The 19,444-nt window shown below is 52.2% G+C and overlaps 1 protein-coding gene across 1 annotated transcript; it reads right to left on the bottom strand.

The window, feature by feature from the left end:
* Positions 1–241: 241 nt before the first annotated feature.
* Positions 242–17,873, bottom strand: LOC133356317 (prolactin-releasing peptide receptor-like). The gene is made up of 3 exons (XM_061573769.1): positions 17,824–17,873; positions 6,805–7,704; positions 242–538 (listed from the first exon to the last, which is right to left on the bottom strand). Exons 2-3 carry the CDS (start codon positions 7,645–7,647, stop codon positions 242–244), a joined length of 1,140 nt encoding a protein of 379 aa, XP_061429753.1. The 5' UTR covers positions 7,648–7,704; positions 17,824–17,873.
* Positions 17,874–19,444: the final 1,571 nt, after the last annotated feature.

Raw genomic sequence — 19,444 nt, 5'->3', positions numbered from 1 at the left:
GAGGACTTGGAGAAAAATCCACGCGACCACGGGGAGAGAGAGAAACACCGTGATGATCATGACGGAGAGACACGCAAACTCCAAATATACAGCAGCAGGCGTCAGGGTCAGGATCGAACCCACGACCTCCTTCATACCAGGCGAGGCAGTTTCCCCTATAGCAGCGTCATGCCCCTCCACCTCCCACCCCCCACTCCTGCCCCCCCCAATCCACCACCACCATCATGCTACCCCCCCCACCTCACAGCAACTCGCTAGCCTGCTGCGCGCCGCCCCTTCCCGCGGACAGAATCTCCGAGGCTCCGCTGGCGAAGCTCACGTGCACGTGAGACGTGCGCGCCGAGGGGGGGCTCCGAGTGGCGGGGGTGCGACCCGCCGATCCCCGGCCGCCCCTCGTGAGCAGGCGGCGAGTCAGCTCCGCCTTGAACTTGTCGTGGAGCGACGCGTAGATGAAGGGGTTGTAGCACGTGGAGCTCATGGCCAGCCAGTGGCAGGACAGCTGCACCACGTTGAAGTAGCGCTTGTCGATGATCACTACCTGGGCGGGACAAACAAACAGGGAAAGACGCGCACGGCCGTCTGGAACGCTCTTCCTGTCGATATCATAAAAGTAATGAAAATGTGTAACGCGCGTTGCATCATGGGATTCCAATGCGCAAGGCGTGGGCATTAGGAAACAAAAACAGAACGAGGGGCCAACACGACCAAACTAAAGAGGGAAGGCCACTTTAAAAAGATGGGGGTTCAAAGCGAATATTGGGAACGCCACTGGCAGCTTTGCACTTTTAATTTGTCTAACTTGAAAACTAATTTCTTTAGAACGTATTTTTGTGTTTGGTTCGCTGTCCTTCCCCCCGCACCTCCCATTAGCACGGTTGGCTATGTACGGTGCGAATGAAATTCAGCATACATACACTCAGCGGCCATCTGGAACTTTCTTCCTTTCGATATTTGGAAGCCACTGGGAACGACACTTTTAAAATGTCTCCATTGAAAAATAATTTCTTTATAACTGCGTTTTGTCTTCTTGGTTCTTTCGGTAAAGTCACGTAGAAGGGAAATAATAAAATGATAAAAATAAAACATAAACAGACCCTGCGGGGTGGGCTGGTAGGAACGAACAATTGAATGGCTATAATAAAATGAAATGGCAAAAAATGGCCGCCAATAAGTGGATGCCCCGTGGCCCCGCCCTCCACCCGCGTAACCCCGCCCCGGCCAACCGTGGCCCCGCCCCATCTCGGTGTCCCCGCCCCCAGCTCGTTGCCCCGCCCCTTACCGCCGTAACCCCGCCCCAACCCCGCGTAGCCCCGCCCTCCACCTCGTGCCCACGCCCCCTGCCGCCGTTGCCCCGCCCAGCCCCGCGTAGCCCCGCCCCCTGCCGCTGTAGCCCCGCCCAATACACCCCGAGCGGGGGAGAGATTCCCAGGCCTGGCTCGGCTGGAAAGCCGCCGACGAGGAGGGGGTAGGGAGTTGTTGTTAATGTAAAAGCTTTAAATGTAAATGTTTCTATTAAAAAACATCAGGGAATGTAACATTGTTAAACATTAACTTCCTTTCACACACGCGGGGGTACGATACTAAGGGAGAGTTTGAGGCCTAAGTCTAGGCTTTAGGCCTAGCTGTAGGCTTTAGGGCGCCGTGAGTTAATTTTTAATTTACCTGCTTTAATTATTTATGTAAAAGCTTTAAATTTAAATGTTTCTATTTAAAAGCATCAGGGAATGTAACATTGTCAAACATTAACTCCCTTGCACACACGCGGGGGAACGATACGAAGGGAGAGTTTGAGGCGTTGTTCGAGGCTTGACGCCTAGCTGTAGGCTTTAGGCCGCCGTGAGTTAATTTTTAATTTAAATGTTTTTATTATTTATGTAAAAGCTTTAAATTTTAATGTTTCTAATTAAAATCATCAAGGATTGTAACATTGTTAAACATTAACTCCCTTGCACACACGCGGGGGTACGATACGAAGGGAGACTTTGAGGCCTAGTTCTAGGCTTTAGGCCTAGCTGTAGGCTTTAGGGCGCTGTGAGTTTTTTTATTTAATTTCAAAGTTTTAATTAAAAGCTATCTCAGGGAATTATAAGGGAATGTTACACGTGTTTAGCCAGGAAAGCCTCATTAATTTAAATGTTTTAATTAAAAGCTATCTGAGGGAATTATAAGGAAATGTTACACTTGTTTAGCCAGGAAAGCCTCACAGTCTAAAGGTTTTTGTAGGGTCATGCCAAGTGTTTGCAGTAGGGGGTGATGTTGCTACACGGACGGACGGACGGACAAACGGACAAACGGATGGACGATATAATCTATTGTAGGCTGGTCCACTTCGTTCCTACCAGTATAAAATAATTCTCACGACGTTTCTGCAACAACGCAACCAGCCGTCCTCAGGTGAAGAGCAGGTCTGTCGGGAAGACAGCGTCTGAATAATTATTTTATGATGTTTTATTTTTATTATTTTATTATTTCCCTTCTACGTGACTTTACCGAAAGAACCAAGAAGATGAATCCCTGCAGTCACGAAAGCTTTAAATCGAAATTTAACTGCGTTTTGTGTTTAATTTGTTGTCCTGCCTGTGCACCTCCGATTAGCAGGTTTGACCACGTACGGTGCAAATCTATTTCAGCATACACACATACCTACTCTTTAGTTCTTTCGGTAAAGTCACGTAGGTAGAAGAAATAATCGATCACGACGTTTCGATCGCCACACAAACGATCGTCTTCTCTCTCCCACCTGCAGACGATTGCCCGTGTGGCGATCGAAACTTCGTGATCGATTATTTCTTCTACCTACGTGACTTTACTAAAAAGAACCAAAGTGTATGGATTCTTGCAGCCACAGAAACTTCAAATCAAGATAAATACATACTTGCCACAAAAGTATTTTAAGGCTATACGGGGGATATTGGTCTTTGTATGTTTATATTATGTGTGTGTGCTGTACGTCGTGAAAGTGTGTGTGTGCGCTGTACGTATGTGTATCGTGAAAGTGTGTGTGTGTGCTGTATGTATGTGTATGGTGAAAGTGTGTGTGTGTGCTGTATGTATGTGTATGGTGAAAGTGTGTGTGTGTGCTGTATGTATGTATGTGTATGGTGAAAGTGTGTGTGTGCTGTATGTATGTGTATGGTGAAAGTGTGTGTGTGTGCTGTATGTATGTGTATGTTGAGTGTGTGTGTGTGCTGTATGTATGTGTATGGTGAGTGTGTGTGTGCTGTACGTTTGTGTATCGTGAAAGTGTGTGTGTGTGCTGTATGTATGTGTATGGTGAGTGTGTGTGTGCTGTACGTATGTGTATCGTGAAAGTGTGTGTGTGTGCTGTACGTATGTGTATCGTGAAATTGTGTGTGTGTGTGCTGTACGTTTGTGCATCGTGAAAGTGTGTGTGTGTGCTGTACGTTTGTGTATCGTGAAATTGTGTGTGTGTGCTGTATGTATGTGTATGGTGAGTGTGTGTGTGCTGTACGTTTGTGTATCGTGAAAGTGTGTGTGTGCTGTATGTATGTGTATCGTAAAAGTGTGTGTGTGCTGTACGTTTGTGTATGGTGAAAGTGTGTGTGTGTGAGCTGTACGTTTGTGTATCGTGAAAGTGTGTGTGTGCTGTACGTTTGTGTATCGTGAAAGTGTGTGTGTGCTGTACGTTTGTGTATGGTGAAAGTGTGTGTGTGTGTGCTGCATGTTTGTGTATGGTGAAAGTGTGTGTGTGTGTGTGAGCTGTACGTTTGTGTATCGTGAAAGTGTGTGTGTGTCTTGCTTGCTACGTTTCGCTCTCGGCAGGGCCGGATGAACCCATAGGCTCATTATTTGGGAGGATCTCCTTGGTCATTTTGGAGGCTGTCCTCTTGAGGCCGTCCGTTCCACGTCGAGGTGGCACGGCTGGGCGAAGGGAGCGCTCCCATCGGGGCAAGGGAAACAAAACCTTGTTCGTGTCTTGAGTGACGATGGCATCATTCACGACTCTGCCACAGCTGCTAAAGCGAAGGCAACCGCGTCTTGTGTTGATGTGAAGACGTGAATGTAGCGCGTGATTTACATTCAATGAATGTACCTTCAGTCGCATACATTTGTTGATTTTACATAATAAAGACATGTTTCGTGCAAAATGTCAAACAATTTTGTTTGAGAACCGCTTTGTGTGTATCGTGTTGTTGTCCTTCCCCCGCACCTCAAATTAGCACGGTTGGCTACGTACGGGGCGAAAGAAGGTCACCGTACACACATAGACTCACACAGAGACCCGTAGACTCACACAGAGACCCGTAGACTTACACAGAGACCCATAGACTCACACAGAGACCCATATACTCACACAGAGACCAATAGACTCACACAGAGACCCGTAGACTCACACAGAGACCCGTAGACTTACACAGAGACCCATAGACTCACACAGAGACCCATATACTCACACAGAGACCCATAGACTCACACAGAGACCCGTAGACTCACACAGAGACCCATAGACTCACACAGAGACACATAGACTCACACAGAGACCCGTAGACTCACACAGAGACCCATAGAATCACACAGAGACCCATAGACTCACACAGAGACCCATAGAATCACACAGAGACCCATAGACTCACAGAGACCCATAGACTCACACAGAGACCCATAGACTCACACAGAGACCCGTAGACTTACACAGAGACCCATAGACTCACACAGAGACCCATATACTCACACAGAGACCCATAGACTCACACAGAGACCCGTAGACTCACACAGAGACCCATAGACTCACACAGAGACACATAGACTCACACAGAGACCCGTAGACTCACACAGAGACCCATAGAATCACACAGAGACCCATAGACTCACACAGAGACCCATAGAATCACACAGAGACCCATAGACTCACAGAGACCCATAGACTCACACAGAGACCCATAGACTCACACAGAGACCTATAGACTCACACAGAGACCCATAGACTTACAAAGAGACCCGTAAACTCACACAGAGACCCATAGAATCACACAGAGACCCATAGACTCACACAGAGACCCATAGAATCACACAGAGACCCATAGACTCACACAGAGACCCATAGACTCACACGTAGACCCATAAACTCACACAGAGACCCTTAGACTCACACAGAGACCCATAAACCCACACAGAGACCCATAGACTTACACAGAGACCCATAGACTTACACAGAGACCCATAGACTCACACAGAGACCCATAGACTCACACAGAGACCCATAAACTCACACAGAGACCCATAGACTTACACAGAGACCAATAGACTCACATAGGGACCCATAGATTCACACAGAGACCCGTAGACTCACACACAGACCCATAAACTCACACAGAGACCCATAGACTTATACAGAGACACATAGACTCATACAGACACCCATAGACTCACACAGAGACCTATAGACTTACACTGAGACCCATAGACTCACACAGAAACACATAGACTCACACAGAGACCCGTAGACTCACACAGAGACCCACAGACTTACAAAGAGACCCGTAAACTCACACAGAGACCCATAGACTCACACAGAGACCCATAGAATCACACAGAGACCCATAGAATCACACATAGACCCATAGACTCACACAGAGACCCATAAACTCACAGAGACCCATAGACTCACACAGAGACCCATAGACTCACACAGAGACCCATAGAATCACACAGAGACCCATAGACTCACACAGAGACCCGTAGTTTGTTGTCTTCCCCCCTCACCTCCAATTAGCACGGTTGGCTACGTACGGCGCTAGGAGGAGGAGGAGCCACAGTCGAGCGGGAAAGCAGCAGCAGCCACGGAGTGAGCAGCCGGTGCCACCAACAATTGGCCAAGCTCTGCGGTCCCCTGCATATCAAGGCGTTATCGGCCAATTCACGAGTGCTTTACATGTGGGAGGAAACTAGAGCAGCCAGAGAAACCCCCGCACGTGCGAGGAAGAAACGCTCGATCCCCGTGCGGGTGGAGCAGGCGTGGTGGGGTTCACATCTTTGCTGTGTAACCGCCATCCCCTGGCGAGCCACGGGTTGGGCTCCGACTCGACCGATCACAGGAAGGGAGTTTTCACAACATTCCTGTGGTGACCCGCCAACCCTCGCTGGCTGCCTCCAGTGCTGGATCGCAGGCGGCCACGTGCAGCGTAAGTCGCCGGCGACTGTTTACTGACACACAATGGCATTTAGTAGTAGGTTTTTACTCTTTCAACTGGTACAAAACTGACACCTTTATACAAGAGATCATGTTTGCAATAAGCACAACACAAGCAGTCAAAATACAAACAAAAAGAAACAACACTGATAATGATAATGATATGCACTGTCATTATCATTATCAGAGTTGTTTCTTTTTGCATTTTGACTGCTTGTGTTGTGGTTATTGCAAACATTATCCCTTGTATAAAGGTGTCAGTTTTGTACCAGTTGAAAGAGTAAAAACCTACTACTATATTTTGCTACTGGTAAAGGAGGTCTCATCGTGACAATGGCCTTTGTTTGGCAGTGGCCCAACTACGTTATCAGCTCAGGGGGGGGGGGGGGGTGCGGCAATCGGTCCGATGGGGCCCCGATATTTGATTCGTCTCTCCGCACGGTCGTGCCTCGGAGGCCACTGGAATCGCAGCGTCGTCACGCTCATACTCACGGTCTCGAACGTCGAACAACCCTCGTGGTGGCTGTCAAGGGGGTACCAACCAGCGGGGGGTGGAGACAAGGCACCCCCCCCCCCTGCGCCCACGCGCGTTCTGGTGATGCACGCGCGCGGGGTGAGGGCTGGGGGGGTGGGGGGGGGGGGGTTGCCCTGACCTGCGCGTCGAAGTCATGTATGAGGTTGAAGGTCTGCAGCGGGAGCCAACAGATGGCGAATGTGAGCGCCGAGAGGACGAGCATGCGGAACGTCTTGCGCTTCTTGAGCCGCCACTTCTCCTGCGTCTGCCGCAGGATGGCCCCGGGCATCGCACGGCGCTCCAAGCGCGCCGTGATGGCGCAGTACGACACCGAGATGGTGGACAGGGGCAGCATGTAGGAGATGAAGACGGTGGAGCACGAGTAGGCGAGCCGCTGGCCCTCTCGCTCGTACCACAGCTCCTCGCACACCACCAGCTGGTGTCCCTGGGGCCTGAAGTCGTTGTACAGCGTGTTGGCCGCCACGGGCGAGGCCAGAGCGGCCGACAGGAGCCAGATGGCGAGCACCGCGTAGCCGCAGGCGCGCACGGAGACGCGCCGGCGGATGGGGTGCGCCACCACCACGTAGCGGTCGACGGCGATCGCGGCGAGCGACAGCACGGACACGTACACCGTGGTGGGCTGCATGAAGGTCACGAAGTAGCAAAGCGCGGGTCCGAAGGGCCAGCCGCGCGGCTCGAAGGCGTGCGCCACGGACACGGGCACGCACGTGACGCACACGAGGAGGTCGGAGAGGGAGAGGTTGCCGATGAGGAAGTTGGTGACGGTGTGGAGGCGGCGGGTGCGCGCGATCACGGCGATGAGCGCCGAGTTGCCCACAACCCCGACGAGGGTGAGCAGCGCGTAGAGCGGCACGAACAGCGGCTTGAGCTGCAGCAGCACGGCGAGGCCCTCGAAGTGGTCGGCTGAGCCGTTGACGCTGGCCGCAACGGACGGCGCACCGGGCAGCTGGCTGGCGTTCATGGCCCGCTCTGGCTGCTGCTGCTTGCTGCTGCTGCTTGCTGCTGCTGCTTGCTGCTGCTGCTGCTGCAAAAGGAAGGTGGAACGGATGGGTTAGGGCAGTTTTTGTCACTCAATTTCAGAGTGGGGGGGTATTTCGCCGGTGAGACATCATCAGTGTAAGTGAGGGCCCGCCACAGATTTGACAGCAGCACGATGATGATGACGACGACGGTGGGGGGAGTGTCTTCACCAGTTGTGTTTTGTCGCGGGGCCGCACGTCAGGGGCCCGCACTGAAGGCCACCAGGAGGGCACCAGTGGCCCGCGGGCCTTGCGATGAAGAAAACTCGGGGGGGGGGGGGGTAGAGCACCTCCCTGGCGTTCGGGGATGCGGGGGGCAGGGTGGGATTCGCGGTCGAGTTGGTCGGAGGTGCGATGTGTCGTTCGATATTTGCCAACGCATCATCATCACCCAGAAAATTGTCTTCAAAGCAACTGCTGCTGCTGATGCTGCATGAAGCTGGCTTATTGGGAAATAATTTCGCAGCATTTACTGTTGCTGAAAGAGCCTACAAAACTTTTTTTGTCAAAATGAATGAAAAGTACTAGGTTCGTTTTTTTTATTTGATCAGGTAAGTGTCCACTGAGCTATGCAGCGCTTTTTCAGAAGCGACCTGGTCACAAATGATAGCTCAACGAAGTGGCTTTTCATCACGAGAAAATTGATAGCAGCCAAATGCTTTTGATTCTGAATGTGGAAGAAAAAACCAGAGGACCCGGAGAAAAATCCACGCGACCACGGGGAGAGAGGGAGCCACACCGAAAACTTTAAATATACAGCAGACATCGTCAGGGTCGGGATCGAACCCACGCCCTCCTGCATACCTGGCGAGAGAATTCACATCTCATAGCCACCGTGGCGCCCCTATGCGTATTGTACACCGCGTGCATCGCGCTGAGTCCATGAGACAAGTCTGCTCGAAGCAACCACGGAGCGAGAAGGGGGGAGTTGTCACCTCCGTGACTTGGCATCGGCAATATAATCGGCTGGCAGCGGCAGGAATTGATTTGCACGGAGAGGATGCTACTACTGCTGCTGCTACACGTGTGCATGCATAATCTATCCCGACATCACAAAGCACGTTTTTGTAAGATAAATTAGCCGGACGGCCAAGTTACGTGCGCGATGAATGAACGAATGAAAGTTGCTTTCTAATAAAGCAAAACCTATTGGGGGCGGGGGAGCGCGTAAATTACATTTGTGTCGTAAATCCTTCCTCCGCCCGACGCAGCCAATGAGTAAACGTGACCACGTGAATAAATGTGGCAAGTTGACGACCGCTTCGGCAGCACCACCTGTGTGTCGGGCGCCACGGTGGTGAGATGTTAACTACCTCGCCTGCTATACATGAGGTCTGGGGTTCGATCTCGACCAATCCATCAATCATCATTTACTGTCGTCAATTTCGCTTTTACCGAATTCAGGCATCACAGATGTTCCCATTGCTTCCTCTCACCTATTTCATTCACCTCGGCTCCCCCATTGCATGCACACGTTCTACCGTCGTTAATTCCTTGCAAAACGCCTTTGTTAAGACGCAATATGCATTCCTTTAAGATCAAATATTTGGCGTTTGCATGTCTCTCTCTCTCTCTCGCCGCGTGGATTATTCTCCGGGTCCTCCGGTTGTAACCTCCACATTTAGAATCAAATTTCCACGCGATGAAAATCCACCTCCTTGAGCTATCATTTGTGACATGCCAGGTTGCTTATGAAAAAAGAGCTACTGTATACCTCAATGGGCCGTTTTCCGGGCAAAATATTAAAAAAATACATTTGTCTGTTTTAAATAGTTAATCATCCGTCATGACCGCCCACGCTACGGGTTTCAATTGGGCACGGACGTTTTACGCTGATGGTCACGGCCAGGATCGCCAGACAATCCTGGCGACTGCCTGACGGTGCTGGTCGCGACTTCCAGCGTGGCGAGAATCGCCCTCCAACAACGCCGCAACAATAACCCGTGCCACGTGTGCCCATCGCCTGACAGCGTTGTGAACTGTCTGCGTCGGGTGGAGGAGGGTTTCACGACACACACATTTCACTTACGCCGTTGGACGCCCCGCCCCGCTCCCCCACTCTCTCGCCAACAAAACAATCGATTACACATTGCAATATTGGTCACGAAAGACCCCGACGCGCATTCCACGAATGGCGGGAGCACACCGCGACACAATGGCGGAGCCAGGATTTTCAGGTAGAGGGGGCAACCCCTCCAGAAATGATAGGAGTTGTTAGTAAGTAAGGAGTTGTTAGTAAGTAAGGACTTGTCCCTTGCTTTTTATTCGACGCGTGTGCGGCGATGGCGCAGCCATCGATCGAGGGTCGAATTCGAACCACGTTGGGTGATCGGCATCGCGCTCGCTGAAGGTGTTTGCCTTCAGGGAAGTCGTGGACTGTACACGCAACTGCGCACAATTCTGTGAGTCGCTTATAACCGCTTTGCCGTTATTTATTGCCAATTATGGACTGAGACTATTGTCCCATCATCTCATAGAGTCCCTGGCACTTAATAATATGCTACACAGTGGCAATGGCGGTCGCAAAATGCCGATTTATTACGAATAAACTCCAATGATCCGATTGAAATTATGGATTTCGATCGGATCATTGGGGGGGCACGTGCCACCCCCCCCTCACTGGCTCCGCCAGTGCCGCGACAACGCAGCACGCACGCATGGGGGGTGGGTGGTGTGGGTGGTGGCGGTGGGGGGGGAGTGGTGTGGGTGGTGGCGGTGGGGGCGGCGGTGCGGGTGGGGGGGGGGGGTGGTGGCGGTGGGGGAAGTAGGTGGTGTGGGTGGTGGCGGTGGAGGGGTATGGGTGGTGTGGGTGGTGGCGGTGTTGTGGGTGGTGGTGGGTGTCGGTGACACTCACCGACTCTCCTACTTGCTGCACTGCGATCTCCCAGCCACCAGGCAGAAATTCAAGAAGCTCTCGAGATGCAATCTTTGACAATTTTAATTCCAGCAACAAAATCGCTCGGTTGGGGGGGGGGGGCGGACGCGAGTGATGGGGGGGGGGAGCCAATTCCAGCCACTATCGGCCACTTAAGAGGCCCTCTCAGGCAGAGAGAGGGAGAGAAGCGACCCGCAGCAGATTCAGCAGCGCGGCTCCCGTCTCGGCGTCGTTCCTCCTCCCCAGCGAGCGTGGGGAGCGCCAATGGTTGCAAAGGGTGTGTTAAGGCGCTCTCCCCCCTCCAACTCAGCTTAAAAATATAATTATTTTATTATGTTTTATTTCCATTATTTTATTATTTCCCTTCTACGTGACTTTACCGAAAGAACCAAGAAGATGAAAGGGTGTGCTGTTGGAACCCGGCGGTCCATTCTGGTGAATATTGCGGTGTGTATTGACCGTGGTAGTAATGGTACATGCCACGTGTCGTCTCTTTCGCTCACAGTGGACGTTAAATATCCCTTCCGTACGTCATTCGTAAGAGTGGGGGACTTCGTGTGCCAACAGCGTCAAGGGTCGAAATTTGCCAAATTCGAAAATTGCGCCGCAAATTACTCAATTGGGATGACGCAGCAGCAGCAATCGTCGCTCTCATTCTGGTAGACTGATGACCCCGGGTCGCTCTTGAAATTGAGACTCTTCGTACAACCTCTTCGGTTCTCACCAGGTTGAACAAAATCAACTTGAACTCAGCCACTCACTCACCCACCCAACCACTCACTCGCCCACTCGTTCACATACTCAACCAATCACTAACTCACACGAAGACCCACTCACCCATTCTCCGACTCGGCCATTCGCTCACCCACCTACCCACCCATCCTGGCCCTTTGAGTTTTTACCTGGTTTTAAACAAAATACACTTGGACTCGGCCACGTACTCACCTTGCCACTCACTCCTTCACGCAATCAGACACTCACTAGATCACACAGAGACTCACTTACTCATTCGCCCACTCATCCACTCGCCCAGGTCACTCTGAGGTCTCACCTGGGTGAACACTGCCGAATCAATGCCTCCCCTAAACCATGTCGGTCATTGTGGGGTTATTAAAGAGAGCGGTGGTGCAGCGGTTAGCGCTACGCTGCACTACGAACCCGGCGACCTGAGTTCGATTCCTGCTCACGACCAACACCATAGACGGTAATCTGATCCGGTCCTGGGCCTCCTCTAGGTCGGCTCAGCCTCAAATGAGTACCTGGTGCGGTGCGTAAACATCGCCACTGGGGAGACAAAGGCGGCCGAGCGTGGTGCTGGCCACCCACCCCCTCGTGTGCCGTGCCGGCCTTCATAGGTGCTGCTACTCGCTAACAGCACTTGCCCCAACAGTCTGTTCAGGCTACGCGGGGGATCTTTGTCTTTGATAAAGAGACAGGCGGAGGGGGGAAGCGATGGGGCGTAGAGGGGGGGGGGGGCAGGACCGGTTCAGATAATCACTGACCACTCATGTTGGTCGTGGCCCGGAATGGAACTCTGGTGGCAAATGGTGATAGGGGGTTCGTTCATGGCGTAGTAGCCTGACCACTGCCCCACCGCTCCACCGCTCCACCGCTCCACCGCTCCACTCCCGCCCTCCTGTGCTCTGCGTACTGCGTTCTAAACGCGCGCAAGAGTACTGCATGATCAGCGTCAGCCGTGTTCTATCCACTGCTTGATTACACCTCCCCCCCTCCTCCTCCCAAACACCGCCACGACCTCTCGATCCCGCGATGTCATCACACCACCCAGCGCCTGCTCGACGACACATCGAGCCGAGTGAGTTCACCATCGCTCCATCTCCACCACGGTGGCACCTCCCCGTTGTTCTAACTCTTCATCGTCGCGGTCCTACTCCTGAGCCGTGACCGCGTGTGTCCCGCCAACCCCACGGAACTTGTCTCACGTCACGACGAGTCAATCCCCGTGCGATCGCCGCGTGTTCCTCTCGACGTATTTAGACGATCGCGCAGTTTGGGCAATCGTCGGTGGCGCCGTCTCGTCGCCACCGCGTGGCTGCTGCTACTCCGTGCAGCCCCCTCAATCTCCCCCCCCCTCCTCTCTGTCTCTCTCTCTCCTGAATCTCCCCCCCCCCCTCTCTCTGTCTCTCTCCTGAATCTCCCCCCCCTCTCTCTCTCTTGAATCTCCCCCCCCCTCTCTCTCCTGAATCTCCCCCCTCTCTCTGTCTCTCTGTCTCTCTCCTGAATCTCCCCCCCTCTCTCTCTGTCTCTCTCTCCTGAGTCTCCCCCCCACCCCTCTCTCTCTCTACGAGAACGATGCGCGGACACTGTGAGACGCGTTTGCAAGTCTACGTGTATCACGCTTATTATGTAAAGCAGCAAATGGAGTATTGCTATTGCCCTTAGCATGGGACTGTCCGTGATTCTGAGCGCTCTATTCAGATGTTGTTCCACGTTGTTGTTGTTGGTTTTTTTGCTGTTGTTGTTGTTCATGCCCCGTGTTTCTTAACAATGCGTCTTGGCAGCTTGGACTAAGGGACATTGATCAACTAAAATAATATGCGAGTCTCTTGTCTTCCCGGAGCTCTCGCTGCCACAAGAGCAATTCAAGCGCATTAATTACCCTTCCCCCAATTAACCAGCGTACGCGTGCTTGTCTGTATATGAGAGTGTATGTGTGTGTTAGAGTGTGTGTGTGTGTACGTGTAAGAGTTAGAGAGTGTGTATGAACGTGTGTGTGTGTGCATGAGTGCGTGTATTAGAGCGGTAGTGTAGTGGTTAGCGTGCTCGCTATGAACCCGGCGACCCGGGTTCGATTCCCGCTCACGGCCAACACCGGTGACGATTATTTGAACCGGTCCTGGGCTTTCCCCCAGGTCAACTCAGCCTCAAATGAGTACTTGGTGCGGTGTGAAAATATCGCCACTGGGGAGACAAAGGCGGCCGGGCGTGGTTCTGGCCACCCACCCCCTCTTGTGCCGTGTCGGCCTTCATAGGTGCTACTCGCTAACAGCACTTGCCCCAACAGTCTGTCTTTGTCGCGCGTGTGTGAGCGTGCGTGTGTGCGTGCGCGTGTGCGTGCGTGTGCGTGCGTGTGCGTGCGTGTGTGTGCGTGCGTGTGCGTGTGTGCGCGTGTGCGTGCGTAAAGTGGAGCGGTCAGCGCACTGCGCTACGGACCCGGCGACCCGAGTTCAGAATCCGAATCTTTCCTGGAGGAATCCGATGAGCTACAAAGCTCTTTTTCACAGATGTCCAGTAGGGTCAGAACGTTACAACAACGACAGAAGTGCAAAGGTAAGCAAATAACTAAAAACTATTTTTTTTATCTTACCAGGAAAAGCCCACTGAGCTATTACTGTAGTTACTTTTCATAAGCGACACACCTGATAGCTCAACGAAGTGGCTTCTCACGTGGAAATTCCTAGCAGCCAAATAATAATTATCTAAACAGTCTAAACGCGTGACGTTGGTTCTAAATGTGGAGGGGGGAAACCGGAGGACCTGGAACAAAAATCCACGCGACCACGGGGAGAGATAGAGACACGCAAACTCTAAATATACAGCAGCAGGCGTCAGGGTCGTGAATGAACCCACGACCTCCTGAACACCAGGCGAGGTAGTTAACATCTCCTAGCCACCGTGATGATGATGAGAGAGAGAGACACGCAGACTCCAAATATACAGCAGCAGGCGTCAGGGTCAGGTTCGAACCCACGATCTCCTACGTACCAGGCGAGGTAGTTAACATCTCCTAGCCACCGTGATGATGATGATGACGAGAGAGAGACACGCAAACTCCAAATATACAGCAGCAGGCGTCAGGGTCAGGTTCGAACCCACGATCTCCTACGTACCAGGCGAGGTAGTTAACATATCCTAGCCACCGTGATGATGATGATGAGAGAGAGAGAGACACGCAAACTCCAAATATACAGCAGCATGTGTCAGGGTCGGGTTCGAACCCACGACCTCCTGCGTACCAGGCGAGGTAGTTAACATCTCATAGCCACCGCGGCGTTCGATTCCCGCTCACGGCCAACATCGGTGACAAATACATGGGCCTCCCCTAGGTCGACCCAGCCTCAAATGAGTAGCTAGTAAGGTGTGTAAGCATCACAGCTGGGGAGACGAAGGCGGCAGGGCGTGCTTCTGGCCGTCCCGGTTCTCACGGGTGCTCGTAAACAAAACTTCCCCCAATTAGCCGGTGAGTGGGTAGGTGAGTGTGTAGGTGAGTGGGTAGGTGAGTGTGTAGGTGAGTGGGTAGGTGAGTGAGTAGGTGAGTGGGTAGATGAGTGGGTAGGTGAGTGGGTAGGTGAGTGTGTAGATGAGTGTGTAGGTGAGTGTGTAGGTGAGTGTGTAGGTGAGTGGGTAGGTGAGTGTGTAGGTGAGTGTGTAGGTGAGTGTGTAGGTGAGTGTGTAGGTGAGTGGGTAGGTGAGTGGGTAGGTGAGTGTGTAGGTGAGTGTGTAGGTGAGTGGGTAGGTGAGTGTGTAGGTGAGTGTGTAGGTGAGTAGGTAGATGAGTGGGTAGGTGAGTGTGTGTATGGGTGCTGGCCACCCCACCCCCTTGTGTGAATGTGCCGGCCTTCATTGGTGCACTTGCCCCAAAAGTACGTAAAGGCTACACCGGGGATCTTTGTCTTTGGGTGAGTATACGATTAAGTATATGGGTGATTGAGTGTAAATGTGAGTGAATGTATGGGTGATTAGGTAGGTGAGTGTATACGTGATTAAGTATATCAGTGAGTGCTTAAGTGAATGTATGTATATATGAGTAAGTGCATGGGTTAGTGTATAGTTGAGTGAGTGTATAGTTGAGTGAGTGTATAAGTGAGTGGGTGTATAGGTTAGTGAGTGTATGAGTGAGTGCGTGTGTGAGTGTACGGGTGTATGAATGTTGGAATGTATGAGTTTAGGAGTGAGTACGTGTGTGAGTGAGTATAAGGGTGTATGCATATCGGAGTGTAGGAGTGAGTATGAATGTTGGAGTGTAGGAGTGTATTCGTGTAGAAGTGAGTGTACGGGTGAGCGTGCAGGTGAGTGAGTGTATGAGTGAGTGTATAGGTGAGTGAGTGTAGGAGTGAGTGTATGGGTGAGTGAGTGTAGGAGTGAGTGTATGGGTGAGTGCGCAGATGAGTGAGTGTAGGAGTGAGTGTATAGGTGAGTGAGTGTATGAGTGAGTGTATAGGTGAGTGAGTGTATAGGTGAGTGTAGGGGTGAGTGTATGGGTGAGTGTAGGGGTGAGTGTAGGGGTGAGTGTAGGGGTGAGTGAATGTATAGGTGAATGAGTGTATGGGTGAGTGTAGGGGTGAGTGTATGGGTGAGTGTAGGGGTGAGTGTAGGGGTGAGTGTAGGGGTGAGTGTATGGGTGAGTGTAGGGGTGAGTGTAGGGGTGAGTGAGTGTAGGGGTGAGTGTATGGGTGAGTGTAGGGATGAGTGAGTGTAGGGGTGAGTGTATGGGTGAGTGTATGGGTGAGTGTAGGGGTGAGTGAATGTATAGGTGAATGAGTGTATGGGTGAGTGTAGGGGTGAGTGTATGGGTGAGTGTAGGGGTGAGTGTAGGGGTGAGTGTAGGGGTGCGTGTAGGGGTGAGTGTAGGGGTGAGTGAGTGTAGGGGTGAGTGAGTGTAGGGGTGAGTGTATGGGTGAGCGTATGGGTGAATGTAGGGGTGAGTGAGTGTAGGGGTGAGTGTATGGGTGAGTGTATGGGTGAGAGTATGGGTGAGTGAGTGTATAGGTGAATGAGTGTATGGGTGAGTGTAGGGGTGAGTGTATGGGTGAGTGTAGGGGTGAGTGTAGGGGTGAGTATATGGGTGAGTGTATGGGTGAGTGTATGGGTGAGTGTAGGGGTGAGTGAGTGTAGGGGTGAGTGTATGGTTGAGTGTATGGGTGAGTGAATGTATAGGTGAATGAGTGTATGGGTGAGTGTAGAAGTGAGTGTATGGGTGAGTGTAGGGGTGAGTGTATGGGTGAGTGTAGGGGTGAGTGAGTGTAGGGGTGAGTGTATGGGTGAGTGTATGGGTGAGTGTATGGGTGAGTGAATGTATAGGTGAATGAGTGTATGGGTGAGTGTAGGGGTGAGTGTATGGGTGAGTCTAGGGGTGAGTGTAGGGGTGAGTGTAGGGGTGAGTGTATGGGCGAGTGTATGGGTGAGTGTAGGGGTGAGTGAGTGTAGGGGTGAGTGTATGGGTGAGTGTAGGGGTGAGTGAGTGTAGGGGTGAGTGTATGGGTGAGTGTATGGGTGAGTGTATGGGTGAGTGTAGGGGTGAGTGAGTGTAGGGGTGAGTGTATGGGTGAGTGTATGGGTGAGTGTATGGGTGAGTGTAGGGGTGAGTGAATGTATAGGTGAATGAGTGTATGGGTGAGTGTAGGGGTGAGTGTATGGGTGAGTGTAGGGGTGAGTGTAGGGGTGATTGTATGGGTGAGTGTGGGGTGAGTGTATGGGTGAGTGTATGGGTGAGTGTATGGGTGAGTGTAGGGGTGAGTGAGTGTCGGGGTGAGTGTATGGGTGAGTGTATGGGTGAGTGTATGGGTGAGTGTAGGGGTGAGTGTATGGGTGAGTGTAGGGGTGAGTGTATGGGTGAGTGTATGGGTGAGTGTGGGGGTGAGTGAGTGTATGGGTGAGTGTATGGGTGAGTGTATGGGTGAGTGTAGGGGTGAGTGTAGGGGTGATTGTATGGGTGAGTGTGGGGGTGAGTGTATGGGTGAGTGTATGGGTGAGTGTATGGGTGAGTGTAGGGGTGAGTGAGTGTCGGGGTGAGTGTATGGGTGAGTGTATGGGTGAGTGTATGGGTGAGTGTAGGGGTGAGTGTATGGGTGAGTGTATGGGTGAGTGTATGGGTGAGTGTAGGGGTGAGTGTAGGGGTGAGTGTAGGGGTGAGTGAGTGTAGCGGTGAGTGTATGGGTGAGTGTAGGGGCGAGTGAGTGTAGGGGTGAGTGTATGGGTGAGTGTATGGGTGAGTGTATGGGTGAGTGTAGGGGTGAGTGAGTGTAGGGGTGAGTGTATGGGTGAGGGTATGGGTGAATGTATGGGTGAGTGTATGGGTGAGTGTAGGGGTGAGTGAGTGTATGGGTGAGTGTATGGGTGAGTGTATGGGTGAGTGTATGGGTGAGTGTATGGGTGAGTGTGGGGGTGAGTGAGTGTATGGGTGAGTGTATGGGTGAGTGTATGGGTGAGTGTAGGGGTGAGTGAGTGTAGGGGTGAGTGTATGGGTGAGTGTGGGGGTGAGTGTGGGGGTGAGTGAGCTCACCGGTTCTGCTGCGCTGCCCTGCCCACGCGTCTCTCGCTCCGCTCTGGGGCTCCGACTCGGCGCGTTTCAGGACAAGTCCTCGCCGTGGCAGCCAATCAGAGACAGCCCTTCTCAGACACACACACACACACGCAACACGCACGCACACGCACGTACTACACCAGACAAAGATCCCCCGTGTAGCTTCAACGGGCACTTGGGGAAAGTACACCTCTGAAGGTCAACGCGACGCACCAAAGGGGTGATCGCAGCAGCACCACGCCCGACCGCCTTTGTCTCCCTTATTTGAGTCCGAGTTGACCTAGGAGAGGCCCGGGACCAGTTTCAGATAATTGTTCACCGAAGAGCGGTGATCGAACTCGTTAGCGCAGTGCGTTAACGACTGCGCCACCACTCCCCACAACATCCCAAACGCTCAATCTGGGAGCTACAAAAGCGTAGCCCTGAAATTGCTTTCTTGCATCACAGCTGGCGGAATGGCCTCCGCTAGAGGTAGCTCTGGAGAGCCCCCCTAATAGAGGGGTATTTGGCCTACTCTTTCAAGAGGTGCGAGTATCCACACTACTGGGTGGACACAATCGGCGGCGAGTTTCGGAGACTTGGCCTTGATCTAAATTGCCGCGCCGGGAAATCGAATCGAGCCTTCAGCCCCTCTGGATTGCAAGTGCGAACCATCACAGCACGGCAACACACACCCTCACTCACCATACACATACATACAGCACACACACTCACTCACCATACACATACGTACAGCACCCACACACTCACCATAACGTACAGCACACACACACACACACCATACACACACACACTCACCATAACGTACAACACACACACTCACCATACACATACGTACAGGACCCACACACACTCACCATACACATACGTCCAGCACCCACACACTCACCATAACGTACATACAGGACACACACACTCACCATACACATACGTACAGCACCCACACACACTCACCATAACGTACATACAGCACACACACACTCACCATACACATACGTACAGCACACACACTCACTCACCAAACGCATACGTACAGCACACACACACACACTCACCATAACGTACAGCACACACACACACTCACCATACACATACGTACAGAACACACACACTCACAATACACACACATAATATAAACATACAGAGACCAATATCCCCTGTATAGCCTTAAAATACTTTTGTGGCAAGCATGTGTGTATGTGGAACTTCTTTTGCACCGCACGTAGCCAACCCTGCGGTAGAAGGACCACAAACTAACACACACACAAGCACAATAAGTGCTGTTAGCGAGCACCTATTAAGGTCGGTACGTCACACGAAGAAGGTGGGTGGCCAGCACCACGCCCGGTCGCCTTTGTCTCCCCAGTGGCGATGTCTACACACCGCACTAGGCACTCACTTGAGGCTGAGTCGACCTAGGGGAGACCCAGGACCGGTTCAAAAGTATCGTTACTGGCGTCGGCCGTGAGCGGGAATCGAACTCGGGTCGCGGGTTTTGTAGCGCGCTGCACTAACCACTACACCACCGCTCCCCCACAGCCACAGACACACAGCCACCCTTACAGCGTCTCGTTCACTGCAGATGGCAATCGCCACTGAT

This window comes from Lethenteron reissneri, chromosome 53, assembly GCF_015708825.2.
Source record: "Lethenteron reissneri isolate LAM-NWPU_2019-01 chromosome 53, ASM1570882v1, whole genome shotgun sequence".
Classification (NCBI taxonomy): domain Eukaryota; kingdom Metazoa; phylum Chordata; class Hyperoartia; order Petromyzontiformes; family Petromyzontidae; genus Lethenteron; species Lethenteron reissneri.
Note: the sequence above shows the minus strand (reverse complement) of the source record. Positions and strands in the feature narration are given on the sequence as shown.

What these genes read in the sequence shown, in the direction of transcription:
- LOC133356317 (XM_061573769.1), bottom strand. Translation starts at nt 7,647, where the DNA reads ATGAACGCCAGCCAGCTGCCCGGTGCGCCGTCCGTTGCGGCCAGCGTC. An exon ending in TACATGACTTCGACGCGCAG is followed by an intron (nt 539 to 6,804) that starts GTCAGGGCAACC and finishes TGTCCCGCCCAG; the next exon opens with GTAGTGATCATCGACAAGCG.